Source organism: Taudactylus pleione, unplaced genomic scaffold (genome assembly GCF_031769625.1).
Source record: "Taudactylus pleione unplaced genomic scaffold, aTauple2 ptg000126l, whole genome shotgun sequence".
NCBI lineage: Eukaryota > Metazoa > Chordata > Amphibia > Anura > Myobatrachidae > Taudactylus > Taudactylus pleione.
In genome coordinates this window covers 2,551,558-2,574,455 of record NW_028284528.1, presented here as the reverse complement: position 1 = coordinate 2,574,455, position 22,898 = coordinate 2,551,558, and the positions used below count along the sequence as shown (strand labels likewise).

The 22,898-nt window shown below is 44.9% G+C and overlaps 1 protein-coding gene across 1 annotated transcript in view; it reads left to right on the top strand.

Moving 5' to 3' along the window:
• The window catches only part of LOC148523885 (uncharacterized), an 85,237-nt gene that overhangs the window by 13,064 nt on the left and 49,275 nt on the right, over positions 1-22,898 (top strand). Inside the window, exons 2-4 of the mRNA XM_088472549.1 lie at positions 22,257-22,450; positions 22,564-22,585; positions 22,707-22,880. Of these exons, the coding sequence (XP_088328675.1) occupies positions 22,257-22,450; positions 22,564-22,585; positions 22,707-22,880 (390 nt within the window). The remainder of the gene's footprint in view (positions 1-22,256; positions 22,451-22,563; positions 22,586-22,706; positions 22,881-22,898) is intronic.

The window sequence follows — 22,898 nt, the reverse complement described above, 5'->3', positions numbered from 1 at the left end:
ACCCCCAATTTACGTGCAACAGTAATTTCCTGGAAAAAAAATTACTTTCTATAATTTTTTCAAATACACAAATTACAGCCAACTGACGCAACTTACGTACCCTAAATACTTTTATTACGGCCAATAATATACTTCTAAATTGATTTCCGATGTACGTTAGCCATTTTTTAGGGTAAGGGATGCATTTATCGCACTTACCTGTTTTCGCATGTTTTTTTGGCAGAAAACGAGAGCGCGCAAGCTGGAATAGGTGATAAATATCACGCAAAAATCTGTAAAAACGGATGATATTATCACCGCTAATTGAATATGGCCCATTGGTTTAGCCCCCCCATGCCCTGTGGAGCGGTAAGATGGGTGCCAGTCATTTTCCTATATATGCGCCCTGCAATTTCTATGTAGACCCTCTCTGCTAGCTGCAAAAATGTGCAATCTGCTCAGCCAAGATGATGCCCTCTCGGCCTTGCCATCTAGGCAGCGGCACTGGCCGCACACTCCTCAATATGGCCCTGGTGTCATTAGTAGAAAATACATGAGTTGCAAAAACGAATGGCTCCTATACATTTGCCATGGATCGGGGTAATTCCCTATTTTGTAGATTATTATTATTATCATTTACTTATATGGCGCCACAAGTGTTCCGCAGCGCCTTACAAAGTACATAAACAAGTTGTAGACAAGCGACTTACAGAACAATACAATACAGGACCAGCACATGGATAATATACATTGTTACATTAGCGACCATAACACCCAGATAAGCAACAGAGCATAAGCAACCAAGTGTTAGGTGCCCTAGTGGAGAGTAAGAAGTGGATTAAACTAAAGTAGGGAGAAGCACAAGAGGGCAGAGGGCCCTGCTCGTAAGAGCTTACATTCTGAGAGGGAGGGGAAGACAAACAGGGGTGACACAGATGGGGTAGATGGGGAGGAAGGAGCATGTAGCAGGGAGTTAGAATGATAGCTGGAAGGCTTTGATTAAGTAGTGGGTCTTGAGAGCCCGTTTGAAGGATTGCAAAGAGGTGGAGAGTCTGATGGGGAGTGGGAGAGAGTTCCAGAGGTGGGGAGCAGTGCGGGCAAAATCTTGGAGGCAGGAGTGGGAGGAAGTAATCAGTTGGCATGTGAGGCGGCGTGCATTAGTTGAACGAAGAGGGCGGAGAGGAGAGTGAAGGGAGATGAGATCAGAGATATAAATGGGAGAAGATTGGTTGAGGGCTTTGTAAGCGAGTGTGAGAACCTTAAATTGGGTTCTCAAAGGGAAGGGGAGCCAGTGGACGGCTTATAGGAGAGGGGAGGCAGATGTAGAGCGTTTGGAGAGGAAGATAAGCCGAGCAGCAGCATTAAGGACAGACTGGAGGGGAGAGATGAATGGGGGGAAAAAAATATCAGAAATGTATTGTGTACGCCAACTGCCGATTCTGACCAAAAATCATAAGAATCAGGTTGTCCAACAAGTTGGATTTCACAGACCACCTGGGCTGTAGATTGCTACTGTATGGTAACGATCAGAGATTTGCCAACCGTTACTAGTAAAAGGATGAGCCTTTTCACGATTGGCAGATCTGTCTTTCCTGAAAATGATCTGCAAATCACTGAAAAATATCGGTAATGTCTGGGTGCAGATTGGTGGATTGGGGAAAAAAATAGCAGAATCATAAATTGTTGTCTTCTGATTGCTGATGTTTGGGCCCCTGAACCCAACTAGATTCAGCTGTTGCCAGGTGATTCATCAAAAGCAACAGGGTGTTGTAAAGACTAGAAAGTGTCAAAAACGTTTAAAATAAAAAAAGTCTGGGACACTTTTTTGACACTCATATTGTTTTTGAAAGAAATAAATGTGTAAAAGGAATACACACAATAACACATTTATGACATGAATTGAGGAACAGTTTATTAATTTGTCAAAAACACCCACAGGTGGAGTAGATGAGGACAGACAAGTAGACAGCAGGAGTGAGGACCCTTTTCTGTAAATGACAACAGTTGCCTGTTGTATGTGCAGGTTGGATCATAGATGTGTGCTGTTCTGTATGATCGAGGTATAAGCAATGAGGAGACTACGTACTGTGCAGATACATTACAGTTCGTATTGTGCAATAATATAGAAATATTACAGCAAGTTGTAATGACACAATGAAATGTCGCATCATAGAGTTCCCGTAGAAAATCAATAAAGTGAAGGAGAGTCAATATTGTTCATACAGAATAAATGTCCACACTTCCTTGTGTGCCTGTATTGGAGATGCTAATGACAGAGAGCAGCGTCCTGCATTTCTATGTCTTGCCCATTCTGCATGGTCCAGGTGAGGTGCCTGCGGTGGCTGGGAGACGCTGCCTCTGGTTTGTTTGTTTGTCTGGGTGTCGATTCTGTCCTAGTTGTTTCAGGGTGCTCTGCTTCCTGGTTATTCAGTTCCGGGAGTTGCTGCCAATGGTGGTCTTACATGGCGCACCATGCGGTATTTATCCCTTTTGTTGCAGTGGGAGTTGCTGCCAGCTGTGCGTCTGTTTAGGATGTTCCACAGGGCTTCGGCCCTGCTGGGTCTTGTGTTGTGGTGCCAGTTTGCCTGTAGCTTCTGTATGCCATGTGTGTGCAACTCAGCTGTGTCCGTCAGAAGTGCTGCTGGCCAGTCACATGGTTGTGGCTAAGCTGGATGCCGGGGGCTGCTTCAGGTGTGTATGCCTGCAGCTGACAGCGTGTCAGAAAGCAAACGCAAACAAAAGTAAACACATTCAGGGAGTAGGAGTTCCATGAGGAGCAGCAATGGGAGACCTCAGGTTAAAGTTTAGAGAGGAGTTTGCTGGACTTGCTTGCTAAACCAAGCTATGATTGGCAAGAGTGGAAGTCTTCTATAGGTCCCGAATTCCAACGTACTTGTCTAAGAAGCATGAGAGCATCAAATGCTGTGAACTGAATTGCAAAGGAAGGAAGTGGAAGAATACCTGTAGTTGCTTATCTTACTTCTGGGACTAAAGGCCTGATTCAGAGATGTACGCTACTGCAAAAAAAAAAAATGTATGGGTGTAACACAGCTTCAGCAGATTCAACAACAATTAGCGCAACAGTGACGTTCTGTTTTAATGGGTAAGATCCCTTTGCACTACTGGCAAACAGCAGTCATGCCCTGGTATCTGCTGGCCCTATTTAGTGCATTTACTCCTATTAGGCTTCAGAAGTTGGGAATCTGGCTTGAGGTTTATACGCAGAGGGAGGACGCGGTATTTCCTAAGGGAAGGTTTCATGTATGGTTACTTTGCCAGTAAAAGGTGTGGGGTGCTCGAGTAGAAAGCGTAATTTGCGCTCAGCGAGTGGATTCTCAGAGATCCAGCAGGAAAATATTGGTCAGTTGGCGTCCTTAAGGCACAGAACAAGTGCGGTGTCAGTTCTTACTTATCTTGGTGGGGATATCAATTGAAATATTTAAGTCACCTAGGATAATGGAGGGAAGGTCTGAGGAGAGAAAGTGAGGGAGCCAGGAAGCAAAGTTCTCAAGGAATTTGGAGGGAGGGCCAGGGGGACGTTATATGATAGCTACTCGTAGGTGTACTGGTTGGAAGAGGCATATAGCATGAACCTCAAATGTAGAGAATGTAAGGGATGGTTCAGACGGTATGAGTTGGTAGGCGACCCCCGGGCTGAGGGGTGTGAGAGAAGGTGAGGACCCCAGAGGAGAGAGCTGCAGAAGAACTGGTGTCAGAGGGTGAGATCCAGGTTTCAGTAATGGCTCGAAGATGCAAATTGTTGGAGATGAAAAGGTCATGGGTGGGTACCAGTTTATTACAGACCGATCTGGCAATCCAGAGGGCACAGCATAAAGGGACAGAGTTTGTGGGAGAGATGTGAATGAGATTATCAGGGTTGCTGTAACAAGTAGTTAAGATTAATTTGGGGGACCGAGATGAATAGAGTGGAAAGATAGTGTGGGCACCAGTGCTGGGAAGGGAACCTGTAGGCGGTCGGCAGGTAGGGAGTTTAAGGAGTTAGGGATTCAGGGTTGGCTCCAGGGGTTGCCGCACCCTGCAGGTCCGGTGACTGTCGCCCTTGTATTCGCGCGCCCAGCACTATGTCAGCTGCCCAGAGCTCAGTCCCTGCACTGAATGGATGCACACTGCATCCATTCTTATTCCCAGGGGCCAGCACCACCGCACAGCTGCGCCGGTGGAGGAGCCCAACATCCCGGCCGACCGAGGGACACTTCGTCCCACTGAAATCGAGAATGGCTGGGAGGGGTGCGCCCTCTATGGAGTGGCGTCCCGGTTCGACTGCACTGGTCAAACATGCCTTGAGTTGGCCCTGTGTGGATGGAGGTGGGATGGAGATGAGGTTTAGAGGAGGGATTAGAGGTGAGGTAGTAGGACCATGGTGGGTAGAAGAGAACAAAAGTGTAGTAATGGGAGAGGAGAAGGAGGAAGGCAGACAGAGGAGGGAAGATAAGGAAAGGAGGAGGTGGAGCAGACAAGGGGGAAAGGATAAAGGTGGAAGAAGGGGGCAGAGCAGTGGATTAGGTGGACACTGAAGGGGAAGTGGAAGAAAACAAGGTCATGGTGTGGCTCTGGTGAATAGGGGGAGAAAAACTGGAAGAAGGAATAAAGTATGAATGTGAGTGAAAGTGCAGGAGATTTGCAGAAAAGCAAGTGACAGTACAGTGGAGAAAAGGTGTCTGCACAATTAGCAAGTCAAGTGTTAAGTTGTTACAATGAGCAAACAGAAGGGGTCATTCAGACCCGTTCGCGAGCAAAGGACGCTCGCAAATGGGTCGATGTTGCCCCACTGCGCATGCGCACGACGGAGGGAGCTCCGTCGTGCGCATGCGCAAGACCCGGACTGCGACAGCCAAGCTGTCGCTCCGGGTCTCGCATCAAAGTGGGCGTGCTGTCGATGTTGATTGACAGCACGCCCCCTTTGGTGGGCGTGCCGGAGGTGTGGCAGCCAGACGGAGGCGTTCCCATGGGAACGCCTACAGTCTGAAGCCGGCCCCACTGACATCAGTAATGATGTCAGTGGGAGTGACTTTGGCTCTGATAGAGCCAAAATCACTCCTGGGCTTGCGGAAGCGAGACCCTACCGCAGGGTCTCGTCGCAAGCCCGATGGTCACGATGGTCTTTGACCATCGCGACCATCATTTTGGACGCTCGCTATAGCTGTGGGTGGTCACCCACAGCTATATGAGCGTCCAAGAGGACGCTCCATTTTCATGGAGGAGGGCCCTGATTCAGAGCGAGCGCTCTGGTCAGAGCGTCCGGCTCTGAATCAGGCCCAGAGCCCAGTGATGAATGTCCTGGTTATGCAGATCCGGTGCTTGTAGTGAAGAGATTTCGAACTCACACTTCTTGATTATACTTTGTCCAAATGTTGTTTTGATATCTTGTGGGTTTGAAGTTGGGGTGTTATCCTTCTGTTTGACTTCTGTTTAATGCCGGTATAACGCCGAAATTATGTTTAAAATGCACTTTTAAGTTTCACACTAAAGCCAGGCACTACAGCCTAATAGAGTCTCTTAAATAATGAAACCTGGCATGTGTATGCAATGATTGCAAACAGCCTCCAATCTCCTCCCCACGTGAATGGCTAGCAATAATGCCACAAAGCTAACAAATGTATCTATACATCTATTAACTAGAGAAAATACATATGCTTGAGATATTTGGCAGCAATGCCTGGTTTTGATTTACCTAATAATCAATAGACTATTGCAAACATTTGAATAAACTTGTATATATACTGTAAGTAATAAAAAAAAAAACAATAAATGTACAATTAGTTTAGTAGTGAGTATTAGATAAAGATTTCAGGCCTTAAGCTACATACACACACAACGATTTTGTTACCAACGATTTTATGAATGATTTTCTGTCAGATTATCTGTCAGATTTTTTAAAGTGTAATTTTTGTAACTTCCCTTAATGAAAATCATCCAGTTGGTCAGTCAGAATGAACTACAAACTACAAACGGGAACGCGCATGAACGATAATCATTAATCATTATAACTCAGAAACTGAACAATTTTTTGAACGATAACGACGTTGTTATAATTACATCGTTCAAAAAATCGTTACGTGTGTATGCACCTTGAGTTGTAGGTTAAGGTTTTGAAGGAATTGAGGGTATGGTGGCGGGGTTCATTGAACCTTGGCGGGTGGGACGGTCTGGTTGGCATGTGGTCAGTTTGTAAGTGCCCTGAGGTGTTAGGGGTACTGTCAACGTGGGCATTGGCGATTGCCCCATGGGTGATTGGGGCATCACCGATCCAGGTGGACTCCTTGATCTCATGACGTGACAGGTTGACAGGGCACCACAAGTTTGGGATGGGTGGGGTGGGCAGTTGGCCACCATCCTTCCCGGAGTTATTTCCAAGAGTGGTTGACAGGTGGCCGCTTATCCCCCCCTCTCGAGATGGTGGTGAGGTTGGGTTGGATCTTGGACCTCTTATGTTGAGTGTTATATTGGATATTACCTCACATACTGACTCTTTCACCTACACCGTCCCTCCTTTGCCACCATACTCATGTTTATAATAATAAATAAAAGTTGACAATTTTCATTGGCAATCTGGTTGTCTGTGTCTTTATTCATTTAATTAAGTGTGATAGTGTAAACAGACCCTAGGACAATAGAGGTTTTATGCAATCACAACTGCATGCCCTTACGGATCTAAGTTTCTAAATATGCTAATGCCTTCAAAAGCACAGCCGAGCATAGGGACGCCCACTGCTGACTTCTCATATCCATCCGACGACGTACAACAATGTAAACATCGGTAACATCGATGCAGATCGGGCAGCCATGCAGCAGTGCCGTAGCTAGACGGCAGTGCGCCCAGTGCAGCACTGCCGCCCCTCTCATTCCCTCTCCGCCCCCCCCGAGCGCTAACCCTACCTTCCAGCAGCAGGAGGGCGGGCGGGATCTTCCACCAATTTTTCAATGTCCGGCGCGCATCAGCCGGAGGTCTCTATCTGCAGACCTCCGGCACAGAAAATTGTGTGGCCGGTGCCGCTGCAGGATGGCGCCCGCTGCACATGACCCCTCAGCCCCCCCCTAGTTGCGGCCATGCATGCAGCATATGCGGCAAGTCTGACCAGCCACAAACATAGTTTCTCTCCTGACACATGTTACACCTGTGATAACCCTGTGTCCAGTGTCGTACTGAGGCATAAAGGACCCACCGGGGGGAATGCAACAATAGGGGCCCATACTTAAAGGGAGTGGTCATCACACCACAGTTGCTTGGCTAACTTAGCTAACTTGGCTAAGATTAGGCAAATCTTGGTGTAGTTTCTATAGTAGAAAAACCAAGAATGTTTATGAGTGATCCTGCTCCACAAAGTAACTGACCCTATTATAGAGTAACAATGTACAATTCAGTATACAGTCTGGAACATGATACCTAGAGGAGGGGGTGAGCCCCCAGGCAGTGATTTTCCCTGTACCCCTGTGGGCCAGTCCAAGCCTGCCTGCGTCATATGCTATTGTTGTTCAATCTGATTCAATAAATCTAAGAACTGGTTAAGCCGTACCACGTGTGGACTAGCCACAACCAGCACCAACAACAGTGTTACACATTCACCACCACATGTGCCATGGCCAAACTGCATTATACCCTGGTTTTACTTTCTGTCTGGAGGACTACTGCTCCCAGCACGTCTGCTTGCATTTCATATTGATAGCCACATTGACCCAAACAGGTTGTGTCACCCGGTACACTATCACCGCTTACTCTGCTACAAATGTGATCCCACTCACAATTTTATTTCCCCTATCTTTATTGCTGAAGTAGAGGGGTCTCTCCTCTCCCTTAATCTGCCCTGTATGTACCCCGGCTGCAGTACTGGCTGCCTTCTCTCCAGGGGCGTATTAAGAGAGGAGGGAGCCCGTGTTCACTCCTCGTCCAGGTCCCCCTCCTCTCTCCCCGACTGCCATCAGTGAACTGACAGCAGCAGAAGACTTCGGGCACTAGAGTGTGCCTGGAGTCTACTGAGCATGCGCAGTTCACTGGAAAAATGGCGCGGCAGCCATTTTTCCTGTGATTTCCTACTGCGCATGCACAAAACGCCGGTAAAAAGGCCACTGTGGCCATTTTCCAGGCGTTTCCCAGTGCTATTCCGTGGGACATCGGAGAGCTAAGTATGAAAAAAAAAAGTATGGGTGCAGGATTTGCGGTGCGGACCCCCCCCCTGGACCCAGGGGCCCGTGTGCACTGCACACCCTGCACCCATTATAGATACGACCCTGTTTCTCTCTTTCTTTCCATTAGTGGGGAGAGGGGGGTGTCGCACCCGGTTTCTACTGCACTTGTCAATCTCAGGACATGACATCCTCGATTATCATAGAGATGCTACGAATATCTCTTTCTGTCACCAATTTGGTTTTGCAAACTTTCAAAAACAAAACAAGTCCCTGCTAAACAATCCTACAGTACATACCTGTAGTGGCCTGAACCCCAGCACTAAAAGTGTCCTTTGTACAACCTGGCCCCATGAGAACGTGCAATCATAGGGCCTAATTCTGAGATGTACATAAACCCGATGGTTTACGTACATCTACGCTGGTTAGAGGCCTGCGAAGGATCTGTGGTGCGCGTGTGCAGGTCTCTTTCTGCCACTACGGCCGCACGGCCCCTGAGCTGCAGCACGATTGGCATACTGTGGCTGTTGAGGCACTGGGACAGGGCAGTGCTGGGCTGCGGTTCAGAAAACGGTTGTGTGTCGGTCCCATTTTCTGGGAGTGCCGAAGCTAGGGGCTGTCTTCCGACACAGATTTAATGGCCCTGGAAGTGTTAACAGCCTGGCTATCCCGAATAACCTGGACGTTACTCAGATGGCCGATGTTTGTGCAAGCGATCCGATGGTGCGTCTTCAGGTAGAGCACCGAATCACAGAAGCCGGCAGGCGGTGTATATTTACACAAGACGCCTCCTGCAGCGTTACCATATTTTAACAAACTACTACTGCATGTCACTGTACCCATCTATAATTTAGACCTTGTTCCACGATGCTGGGGTAACAAAGCAAGACTTTTTTGGGGGGGGAGAGGGGGGGGGGGGTAGGGTTGCTTTGCAGCTACCCTTAATCATGTGACTTTTTTCCACCACAAGAGTGCAACATTTTGTACTCTTAACCGTCAACACAATACTAGAGAGCACCAATCCCACATCATTGGGAGAAATGCATACAGACCAAATTATACTGGTGCAACCTCCGACAATTCATAGAGCATCATTCTAGGAATTCTGTAAACTCAATTGTAACTGTGTTCTTACGTAAGCGGAGATATTGCCAGGAGACAGAACAGGTTTATCTTCTGAGGTTTCCTGTCCTATATAGGTAAATAGTAGACAAGCCTCACCCACTACAGAGGCTTCAAAATCTCTTACACAGCCTATCATCATGATAGTTCAGTGCTTGTGATAAGATCTCCGACAACAAGCCATGGGGACGTGGATCTATCTGACGGTTTTAGCAACGCTCCTCCAGTGTAAGTTTTAAGTCATTTTTTTTTTATACTATTATTTTAATTTTAATTGTATTTTTTTCTCGTCACACATATTATATATTTAGAAAAAAATTTGGGGGGGGGATTTAGCGTAATTGTGGCGCAGATTTTTCCAATGCTGTCACATTTACTGCTATTGTAACATTTTTAGCAATTCATGTTAACTTGTTAGTAGCTTCCCTGAAATGTTTGCACATTATATTTCAATATCATTTTAAAATTATTTTATGCAGCATTTACACAATGACACGTTTCTTAGAATAGCATGGATTTAGATGGCTGTATTTAATAAAATAGTGTTTATTTCCCCTATACTTTGCTTCTTTATTAGATTTGATGTTATTTTTAGTGTTGCTATCATCGTGTGTAAATATATTCATGGTAGGTTTGATCTCTAAAAAAATAAGATCCATGTAGAGGAATATAGTTATGTACAGATAGATGTGTCCTTATAATGCTTGGCTAAAATCACGCCAAAGACCCCTCTATAGTATTGCCCACCACAGTGTTGGTTACTTAGATAGTAATGCAATACCTGTTTTTATGAAATGCTTGTGTCTTGTTTAATGGTTATCTATATTATATTGCTGCTTTTATCAGTACTCCTTGCTAATTGTACTGTACATGGCACACTATTTGAAGCATTTTGGTTGCTGGTCTTAGTAGAAATCCACAATTGGCTTTGAATCAGTTTAACCAAACAATTATTTGCATATGTAATTTATACATTTTTATACAAAACTTAATGGGATTTAAATGTAGAGCATGCACCTTGCTTGCTTGGTCAGTTTTATTGTCTTGTGTTTATAGCTACAGTATATACAGTATAATGAACTATATTTATATGGATGTGTATTTACCCCCAACACCGCCATCATATACATTCATCTTTTGTAACATTTGGACATGTGAAATATTGAGCTGCTTTAATTCTGTCTCTGTCGGTGATTTTGAACAGTGTTAAAAATATTTATGGCATTTTAGTACATGGACTTGTAAATTTGGTCAAGTGTATAATTTACCATAGTTAACAATGCATTAAAAGAATTTCCAAGGTCACTTTTGTGTTGTATAGTATGTATCCTGGCTCTATACATACTGATATAAGGTCTGATGTATCAAATCATTTATGCGGAAAATCCTCTGAAAACTGCTGTTTTCTGAGGGTTTCCACATTAACTGCTGCCATCCCTCTGTATTAGCAAATGCATTCCCCATAGAAGTCACCACAGAAATCATTTGATGGCATTAGGCATTGTTAGACACTGTAGCTACAATATCTTTGCTATTATTTAACGAATTAGTGTCCTTTAGATCCCTCTGGGGTAATCCCCGCTTGTGCACGCTCCGACCAATGGCCGCGCAATGGTGCGTTCGGGAACCTGGAAGTGAAGCGATCGTATTAGCAGGGACAGTGTCCTATGGGAGTTCCTATCCCTCTGGGAAAATGTTAATACATACTGTAACCCTGATAAAAAAAAATTGTATTGCTGAGAAATGTGGGGGAAAAAAGAACTGTCAATCCTGATACACTGGCCCCATGACGTGGTTGTTGATATTATACTGTATGTAAAACATAGACAACATAAAATAATCTAGATAAGTAACAGTAAGCATCCTGTATTGACATAAAACACACCCAAGAAAAACACATTTTCAGCGGTTGGGAATCCTGGAATTGATACTATTGTGCAAGATCACTGTGTAATATATATCTGCGTGTTCCATAATAATATACCTATATTATGTGCTTTACGTCAATACAGGATGCCTACTTTTACTTGCATAGATTATTTTAAGTTGTTAGTTCAAATGGTCGACAGGGTCAAATGGTCGACATGGCCAAAAGCTCAATACACAAGTAGTCGACACAGAAAAGGTTGAAACATTTATTTTTGTTATTTTATCCCTAATCCTGACCCTAACCCTTACCCTCCTCCTGGTGCCTAACCCTAACCCTCCCTCTAGTGCCCAAAACTAAACGCCCCATTCCACAGCCTAACCCTAATCCTCTGCCAAGATATCTAACCCTACCCCTAAACCTAACCCTAACCTTCATTCTAACCTTGATCCTAACCCTATAAATCATGAAAAATTAAAAAAAAACATGTGTTGACCCTATTGGCTGTCTATCCTATTGGCTGTCTATCCTATTGGCTGTCTATCTAGAGACTATAGATCTTCCATCCCTGTAACATTTTTGTTCAGTTACTCATGACCGACCAGGTCTTGCTGACACATTGCTGATTTAACATGAACAGCATTTTATAATAATTAAATTATCAGCAAATTTGGGTGCAAATGGATTCAATATAAAGGATTAAGGGCCTGATTCAGACCCGTTCGCTATTTGCGGTCGTTCGTTTAAAAACAAGGGGAGGCTATTCAAATGATCTGTTCGCAAATTGCAGTCTGTTCACACCTCTAAGTCTGAACGAGCGAGCAAAACATACGCTCGTTTATTTGTTAAAAACGCCCCCTGGCCGCTCGCACCATATGTCATGTCCGCTATTTATTAGATTAATCGAGTACATCGACCAGCGTATGAACTGCTCGCTATTCTTGTGGTTGGTTTTTGCTACCACAATCTTGCGAGCAGTTCTGGCTATAAAATAACCCAGTGACGTGGTCAATGACGCTGCTGTATTAATTATGCACACCCATAAAACGCCCGTTTTGACCTTTAAGCACGCCTGCGTTCGGATCTCCACTCCCCATTTTCAAGCACCTTCCCCCGTTACCACCTACATACGCCTCATTCTGTCACTCAAAATAGCAGGCATTCGCTATATTGCGAGCACATGAATTTCGGCCGCACTGACTGGTTCGCGCATGCGTATAACGATCCGTACGCATGCGCAGATGTGCGAACATCGCTCGGAACGAGCGTACTGCCGCTAGCGAGTGGCTCTGAATGAGGGCCTAAGAACACTACATGTGTACAAGGCAGTATCCAGCATGCAATATGTATCACTATGGTTACCAGATGTCAGTAAACTTATTTTTAGAGAAAAATAAGGCAAATCTTTGTCAGTAACTGAATATGATCTCCTACAATTAATTTTTACTTTATGTAATTTAGTAGGATGTCTACTTTACTGACATATAAAGATTTCACTTTTTTTCACTAAAAATATACCGTCTGACAGTTGGTGACCATGATTGATCCTTAATAACCCTGGTGACATAGAGAACTGTATACTAAGTCTCCAGACAGAGAATATTATTATAAAACAGGACAGTTATGTTAATTATTAATCCTGAACAAGGATCCTGCTGTATCATGCCATAAAACTGTTCCCAGTGAGCACATACATCCGAAGAATTGCTGGCAATATAAAAATATCCACAATATCATTATTTGTATTTCTTTTTCTAGAAACTAGAAGTGTGAGTAGACTCCCGTGTTTTGGTTTGGGCAAAACCACCCTCAAGTATTTTCGTTCAGATTAGTTTTTTTTTTTAATTTATAAAAACAGCTAAAATCATATAATTTGGACCTGTTTACATGCAATTCAAAACCCAAGATTCAGTTTGTAGATCAGAGTTCCGAACTTATAGCAGATTCTACTCGGAACCCCAAATCTAGGGTGTGTTCGGTTTTCAGGAAAACCATACTACACATCTCTAGTTCGGAATCGGTAAGTAATGCTGGCGGCTGTTTAGCCGTCGGATCAAATACCAATAACGGCAGCTGGCAGGTTGAAATCCCGACAGCAGTAGGTAAGTACCCTAACCCTCCCCTCTCCCCACCCTAACCCTCCCTTAGGGGTGCCTGACCCTAACCTCCCCCCTTGTGCCAAACCCAAACCTCCCCCCGTTAGTGCCTAAACATAACCCCCTCTCCGCACCCTAAACCTAACCCTCCTGGGGGGTGCCTAACCCTAACCCCCCCTAGTGGTGCCTAACTCCCCCTTCCCCTACCCTAACCCTCCCAGGGGGTGCCTAACCCTAAGTCCCCCCGGGGGTCCCTAAACCTACCCCCCCTTCATGTGTCTGGACGCTAAGACACCCGGCTTTCCTTTGTTCGGCATGCCGGGTGTCGGGATTCCGTAGTGGGGCTAATGATAGGCGTCGTGATTTTGTTATTTGTGGGCAGGATAGCGCCCACCTGTATCCTGACTGCATCCTCTCTAGTACAAACCACTCTAGATATTATTAATGTGCTTAGCAGTGCGTAGGACAGGACTGTCCACCTTGTGGCCTCTTAATTATCTTTCAAGAGCCCCACCTTAATCAGCAAACTCCACTAAGTAACAATATTATTTTTGGGAAGGGTGGTTTTAGTCAGAATACAGTAATATTAATGAAAACATATGAAAGTAACCATCACAGTTCAGTGGAACATTATCTCAAAATGCTTAGCCCAAGTATAGATAGAACACCGCTTCTAATACAGATGAATTATGCAGTACATAAAAGGGTCTGTGTACTGAGCCCTGGAGAGAGATAAAGTGGATGGAGATAAAGTACCAACCAATCAGCTCCTGTCACTTTTAATACACAGAATGTAAAGTAAAACATTAGATCAAAGAAAGAGACACCTACCCTTAAAAACACATCAGCAGGAGTATACGCAAATGTTACATGCTATAAGAACCATATCTGACAATAAAGCAGGAAGGAGCTGGGGGTCGTACAGTAGGCGGAGGCTCGGAGGGCCGCGTGTGGCGGTTACCTATCACTGGTTTATAATAAATAAGTGTATCATTTGTGTATCAGTTCTTTATGAAAGTTATTTGATAAGAAAAAAAGAAGCATGACAAATCCCTTATTTTGCAAGACAGTGTTACCAAATGTTGAATCATTGTTTTCTCAGTTTATGTCATATTTGCTTCTTTGCCAGAACAAAGAGATTATCCCGCTGCACAGGGAGCTCCCCGCCTTCTGATGTTGGTTACAATAAATGTGAGGTGGGAAGGACAGTATCCTGAGGAACGGGCTTTCCCCTATTGTTTCTCTGAGCATCGGATAGTTCCCTATACTGCAGTTCATGTAAAATCAAATGTTCTATTGCACTGAAGTCACTGGGTGCGTCGTTCCATTGTGTTTTATAACGGCCGTGTGCAGCAACTGAGCAAACGCTAGCCCCGAATTCATTCACTCGTGTTCCAACAGAGACTGAGCTATGGACAAAAGCCATCTGCTAATTAGGGAATACAGGCCCTCATTCAGAGCCACTCGCTAGCGGCAGTACGCTCGTTCCGAGCGATGTTCGCACATCTGCGCATGCGTATGGTTTTTAGTACGCATGCGCGAACCAGTCAGTGCGGCCGAAAATCGTTGGTACGCAATATAGCGAGGGCCTGCTATTTTGAGTGACAGAATGAGGCGTATGTGGGTGGTAACAGGGGAAGGTGCTTGAAAACCGGGAGTGGAGATCCGAACGCTGGCGTGCTTAAAGGTCAAAACGGGCGTTTTAAGGGAGTGCATAATTAATACAGCAGCGTCATTGACCACGTCACTTGGTTTTTTTAACTCAGAACTGCTCGCAAAATAGCGGTTGAAAACACCAACCACAAGAATAGCGAGCAGTTCATACGCTGTACGATGTACTCGATTAATCTAATAAATAGTGGACATGACGTATGGTGCGTGCGGTCAGGGGGCGTTTTTATCAAATAAACGAGCGTATGTTTTGCTCGCTCGTTCAAACTTAGAGGTGTGAACAGACTGCAATTTGCGAACGGATCATTTGAATAGCCACCCCTTGTTTTTGAACGATCGACCACAAATAGCGAACGGCTCTGAATCAGGCCCACAGTTATTATTTGTGGTATAGTAATTAGGGACAACCTTGGAGGCTGATTCCAAGAGTTTAAAAAAAATAATAATAATTAGAATAATCAAATGGTGTATAGGATTTATACCTCATCAACTTTTTATACATGTATAGTGTACATATAAAATACACACAGTAAATTACATATAGCTCTTGCTCTATAACATTGTACTCATATAGCTCTCTGTATCACCTGGTGGCCATAAATTGTACTGCATTTATTTCATACTTAGCGTCTTTTGTGCAATGCTGACTGTGAGAAGCACTTGTAATCTCCCATAAACCTCACAGTTCATTATGTGACAGTTATGATATTAAAATATTGTTTATTTGATTGGATAAGAAGATTTAATACAGTACAGTCTAAAGAGAAACTATTGCCTATTTTATGCAAGTTTTTAATAATACACCTTAATGATACATAATGATCATTTATAAATTAATGTCTATAATATATCTTAAATTAAAAAAAGACAATACAGATTCCACAGTATTACTGTATGTGTGCCTGACATTTATTTATTATACACACAGTGGTGATTTTAAGGACAGGCAAGCAGGGCTGTTGCCCTGGGCGCTGTGGCATGAGGGCGCGGCTGCAGTCAACAGGCCAGCGCCATCAGATCTGACGGCACCCGTCAACTCTTACGCACCGCTGGCAGCCGTCATCATCTCGCCCACTCATGCCTGCTGCCGGGACTCCGACTCGGGAGTCCCAGTCTCCCAACAACCATCCCAGAATGTTTCGCTGCCAAGCAATTACTAATTTTTTTTTGGGAGGGGGGGGTAGCCATGGCCACCGCATCCCTTCAGCCCCCTGGAGCCCAGGGTGCCAAAGGAAGCTCTCACCCTGAGCTCCACTACTGCTAGAACCGGTTCTGTGTAGACAGACATGGTTATACACTGACATGACTGTGGCTTGCCATTTACTGGTGACTCAGGGGTCTATTTACTAAGAAGTGTTAGGAGACAGAGTGAAAAGTGATAAGAAAGTGATAAGGTGCCAGCCAATCAGCTCCCAACTGTCATCTCACAGGCTGTGTTTGAAAAATGACAGTTGGGAGCTGATTGGTTGGCACCATATCACTTTCTTATCACTTTTCACTCTGTCTCCTAACACTTCTTAGTAACTAGACCCCCAAGTCAAAATGTACTGGACAATAAAGGTGATATCATATACAAGTCCTTACTTTATTATCACCCGTTACATTTAATATATTACTGATGTTACAGGCATAATGTACCTTGTAAGACTATTATTATTATTATTATTATTATTATTATTATTATTATTATTATTATTATTATTATTATTATCCCTTTAGAATGTAAGCTCTTACGAGCAGGGCCCCCTCCCCTCTTGTGCTTCTCCTTACTTTACTTTCTTCTACTTCTTACTCCCCACTAGGACACCTAACACTTGGTTGCTTATGCTCTATTGCATATCTGGGTGTTATGGTCACTTATGTAGCAATATATATTATCCATGTCCTGGTTCTGTATTGTATTGTACTGTAAGGCGCTTGTCATATTATTTTTTATGTACTATGTAAGGCGCTGCGGAACACTTGTGGCGCCATATAAATAAAGGATAATAATAATATTAATAATAATAATTATTATTATTATTACATTGTAGTATATTACTATAACTGTGTTATAATATAGCAACTATTAATAATATTATAATAAATATTTGATGATTATTATATTACTATTATTATTATTTGCTATTATTTTTACAATGTTGCTGAAAGTACAGAGTATTTTAGCAGAAGTGTGTTCTGATCTTGTGATCACCAGCGCCCTTTCCACTCAGGTGATTATGTCAGTGAGGACAGGTCTGCATGTGACATGATGTGATAAGGGGGACGGTGGCAGCAGGAAACCGCAGACTGAGTTATATAGTGGAAGCAGCAGGGTCCCCCAGCAGCACAGAGTATATAAGGAGAAGAGTGAGGACAGGGCTGCATGTGAAAGTGGCAGTGACATGATGTGAGCAAGAGAATGGAGGCAACAGGAATCCACAGATTGAGAGTTATATGGTGGAAGGAGCATTCCTCCAGCAGCACAGAGTATATCAGGAGATGAGTGATTGTGTTAGTGACAGGGGCAGTGATATGATGTGGGAAGGGAAATGGAAGCAGCGGGAAACCACAGACTGAGAGTTAAATAGTAGAAGTAGGAGAGTCCCTATCAGCACAGAGTATATCAGGAGATGAGTGATGTGTTAGTGATGACAGAGCTGCATGTGACAGGGGCAGTGACATGATATCAGGAGAGTCAGAGCCTCAGAGTTACCTGGTGGGAGCAGATCTCTACCATCACAGAGCAGTCATGCGAGACTTCTGTCAAACAAATAAAGGATGATTATAGTATAAAATGTATCTCTATAAGGGCTCTATTTATTAGCATTATTTTTACTAAAATAAAGTGAAAAAGGGTGTTTTCACACCCATTTCACATTATTTTAGTATCACCTATAGTTATTACAGGGCAATTGTAGTAGAATTTGTAAAATTCTCCAAGTCCTAATTATCACTTATTTTTAGTAAGCAGATCGCATTTCCCATAATTGTAATGGGAAATGTGATCTGGCCAAAGTTACTAAAAATAAATTGTGAAAAAATACCGAGGAAAGCCCTGTGATAATAACGCCACCTGGAGGTGGCGTTATCCAGGGTCTTCCCTGGTTACCGGACTCCTGCTCTGCTCTAACGGGCAGAGCAGAGCCCGGAGCTGGCCACAGTGATCAGCTGTGTGATCTAAACAGACCACACGCTGGTACACTGCTACACAGACCACATGATGATCACTGCTAAACAGACCACATGCTGATCACTGCTAAACAGACCACATGCTGATCACTGCTAAACAGACCACATGCTGATCACTGCTAAACAGACCACATGCTGATCACTGCTAAACAGACCACATGCTGATCACTGCTAAACAGACCACATGCTGATCACTGTAAAAAAAAATAAAAATAAAAAAATAAACAAAAAAACTTACCTGAGTCCAGGGACCGGCGATCGGGGCTCCGGTGATGTCTCCCCTCTGGTCAGCTGGTCTCCCAGCCTGCACTGGTGCCCGGTCATCACCTGACCGGGTCCCAGTGCAGGATGGGATGTCAGCTGACCGGAGTCACGGAGGACATCACCGGAGCACTGATCACTGCAGGTAAGTGTAATTAAGGGAGGGGGGTCGGGGCTTAGCGCCGGGGGGCAAGGCTTAGCAACGGTCAGTCAGCGCATGCGTCGGCACTTGTCACGGTATTTTTCGCGAAGTTAAGTGTGCAGAGGGGATTTGCAGGGACAGAGCTTTATCGCAAGCTCTGTCCCTACAATGGATTTTTAGTAAATGCGAATTCGGTCGGTAATATCACAGTACAATCTGCATTCAAAATGCGGATTGTAGTAAATAGAGCCCTTTGTAACAAAGTTCAAGCTGTCTTAATAGATAACAAAGCTCAATCATTCTCAAATACTAGGATACTTATTTTATCAATAGAGTTTGAAAATATGTATAAGAAAGAAAATAGAATTGGCCATTTCCAGAGTCAAACTGTAGAATTTTGGAGAAAATCCCCTTACTAACTTGCATTCCTTTTACACTTTCTCACACCAGGGGCGTATCTATAATGGATGTAGGGTGTGCGGGGCACAAGGGCCCTTGGGTCCACACCCTGCACCCATAGTATACTTACCTCTGCAGAGTCCAACATCGGCATGGGGGGCGGCGCTGTAAAAGCAACTGGAAAATGGCTGCCGTGTTTGCGCATGCGCAGTACAAGGAAAATGGCCGCTGTTGCCATTTTCCGGTGACTTGTGTATGCGCTATAGACTCCGGGCACATTCTATTGCCCAGAGTCTATGAGTGCGGCATTGGCCGTGCACAGCTCAGTGTGCTGCCGGCCGCCAGAGGGAGAGGAGGGGGCCCATGTCGGAGACTGCACACGGGTCCCCTCCTTTTTATAAATTACTGTCTCAGACTATATTACTAATTTCAAAAGTGTTGAATATTACCATACATGGCTGAAGAGGACATTGCAGGACTGGTTGTAGTTGTCTTAAATCCACATATGTGATACACTATTTCAGCCATGTATACCGTGATGCTGCAATGGGATGGTTTGTATCCCAGCACGAGTATCCTGATGGTAAGTATAAGGGTTAGCAGGAGGGTTAGGTTTAGCATTAGGGTTTAGTGTTAGTCAATAGGTGGAGGGTTAGGTTTAGTATTAGGGTTAGTCACTAGGGGGAGGGTTAGGGTTAGGCTACAGGGTGGGGGAGGATTAGGATTGGCCTGCAAGGGGGAAGAGTTAGGATTAAGTAGAGGGATAGGGTTAGGGCACATACCCAGTTGGGTCAGGATTCTGACTGTCGGGATGCCACTGTTAATATTGTGACCATGAGCATCCCGACTGCTGGGATCCGGTACTCAACACGCTGCCAGCCCTAATGACTGTTTCATATTAGCAATGCAATTCCACTGGAGCCATTCATCCCTTTTATGACCATCTGCGGTGACCTAACAACATAAGTAAAGGTGGAACATGCAGAGCAGAACATTACGTGTGTTTATGAAATACATAAACTCCAGCAAGGTCATTTTATAAAGACATGAGCAGCCCAGAAAAAACAAAGGGCCTGATTCAGGCCCACTCGCGAGCGGCTGTCCGCTCGCAAGTGGGTCGATGGTCTGCACTGAGCATGCGCACGAAGGAGGGAGCTCCGTTGTGCGCATGCGCCAGATTCGACGAGCGAAGGACTTTCCTTCGCTCGTTGTGTCTGATCAAAGGGGGTGTGCTGTCGATGTTGATTGACAGCACGCCCCCTTTGGTGGGCGTGCCTCCCTGACGGGGGCGTTCCCAAGGGAACGCCTACCGTCAGAAGTCGGCCCACTGACATCACTAGTGATGTCAGTGGGAGTGATTTTGGCTCAACCGCAGGCTCCGGCTCGCAGTTTCGATGGTCGCGATGGTCACGACCATCGCGGCCATCAAACTGCACGCTCGTATAGGCTGTGGGTGGTGACCCACAGCTATACGAGCGTCCAGGAGGACGCTCCACAATTATGGAGGGCGGCCCTCATTCAGAGCGTGCGCTCTGCTCAGAGCGTACGGCTCTGAATGAGGGCCAAAGTCTAAACTCAAATGCACACATGATATAACAAGTCTGATTGAATTCATGTGTAAATGCATCATTGACTTTTTAATAAATCCATTTTGCAGTGGAGGTACTTTGATATCTAGGGGTATATTTACTAAGTGTGAGTTTTTAGAAGTGGAGTTTTTGCCCATAGCAACCAATCAGATTCTACTTAACATTTATGTAGCACCTTCTGGAACATACAAGCTAGAAAAAGATTGGATGTTATGGGCAACATCTCCACTTCTAAATACACCCACTTTAGTAAATATGACTCCTAATATTCACAACAGATACTGTATAATTATTATGTGATATACAATTACCCAGATTTTACATTTTCCAAAAAATTATTTCAGATGGAACAGGCGGAGGAAACTCAACAGAGTTCACAACATCCCCTTATATTTCCACTGAAACAAGCAGAGGAACAGAAAGCTCAACAGAGTTCACATCATCCCATTCTATTTCCACTGAAACCAGCGGAGGAACAGAAAGCTCAACAGTGTCCACATCATCCCATTCTGTTTCCACTGAAACCAGCGGAGGAACAGAAAGCTCAACAGTGTCCACATCATCCCCTTCCGTTTCCACTGAAACCAGCGCAGGAACAGAAAGCTCAACAGTGTCCACATCATCCCCTTCTGTTTCCACCGAAACCAGCGCAGGAACAGAAAGCTCAACAGTGTCCACATTATCCCCTTCTGTTTCCACCGAAACCAGCGCAGGAACAGAAAGCTCAACAGTGTCCACATCATCCCCTTCTGTTTCCACCGAAACCAGCGCAGGAACAGAAAGCTCAACAGTGTCCACATCCTCCCCTTCTTTTTCCACCGAAAGCAGCGCAGGAACAGAAAGCTCAACAGTGACCACATCATCTCTTTCTATTTCCACTGAAACCAGCGCAGGAACAGAAAGCTCAACAGTGTCCACATCATCCCCTTCTGTTTCCACTGAAACCAGCGCAGGAACAGAAAGCTTAACAGTGTCCACATCATCCTCTTCTGTTTCCACTGAAACCAGCGCAGGAACAGAAAGCTCAACAGTCTCCACATCATCCCCTTCTATTTCCACTGAAACCAGCGGAGGAACAGAAATCTCAACAGTGTCCACAACATCCCCTTCTGTTTCCACTGAAACTAGCACAGGAACAGAAAGCTCAACAGTGTCCACAACATCCCCTTCTATTTCCACTGAAACCAGCGGAGGAACTGAAACCAGCGCAGGAACAGAAAGCTCAACAATGTCCACATCATCCCCTTCTGTATCCACTGAAACCAGCGCAGGAACAGAAAGCTCAACAGTGTCCACGTCATCCCCTTCTGTTTCCACTGAAACCAGCGCAGGAACAGAAAGCTCAACAGTGTCCACGTCATCCCCTTCTGTTTCCACTGAAACCAGCGGAGGAACAGAAATCTCAACAGTGTCCACAACATCCCCTTATGTTTCCACTGAAACTAGCACAGGAACAGAAAGCTCAACAGTGTTCACAACATCCCCTTCTATTTCCACTGAAACCAGCGGAGGAACTGAAACCAGCGCAGGAACAGAAAGCTCAACAGTGTCCACGTCATCCCCTTCTGTTTCCACTGAAACCAGCGCAGGAACAGAAAGCTCAACAGTGTCCACGTCATCACCTTCCGTTTCCACTGAAACCAGCGCAGGAACAGAAAGCTCAACAGTGTCCACGTCATCACCTTCCGTTTCCACTGAAACCAGCGCAGGAACAGAAAGCTCAACAGTGTCCACGTCATCCCCTTCCGTTTCCACTGAAACCAGCGCAGGAACAGAAAGCTCAACAGTGTCCACGTCATCCCCTTCCGTTTCCACAGAAACCAGCGCAGGAACAGAAAGTTCAACAGTGTCCCCGTCATCCCCTTCTGTTTCCACCGAAAGCAGCGCAGGAACAGAAAGCTCAACAGTGACCACATCATCTCTTTCTATTTCCACTGAAACCAGCGCAGGAACAGAAAGCTCAACAGTGTCCACATCATCCCCTTCTGTTTCCACTGAAACCAGCGCAGGAACAGAAAGCTTAACAGTGTCCACATCATCATCTTCTGTTTCCACTGAAACCAGCGCAGGAACAGAAAGCTCAACAGTGTCCACATCATCCCCTTCTATTTCCACTGAAACCAGCGGAGGAACAGAAATCTCAACAGTGTCCACAACATCCCCTTCTGTTTCCACTGAAACTAGCACAGGAACAGAAAGCTCAACAGTGTCCACAACATCCCCTTCTATTTCCACTGAAACCAGCGGAGGAACTGAAACCAGCGCAGGAACAGAAAGCTCAACAATGTCCACATCATCCCCTTCTGTATCCACTGAAACCAGCGGAGGAACAGAAAGCTCAACAGTGTCCACAACATCCCCTTATGTTTCCACTGAAACTAGCACAGGAACAGAAAGCTCAACAGTGTTCACAACATCCCCTTCTATTTCCACTGAAACCAGCGGAGGAACTGAAACCA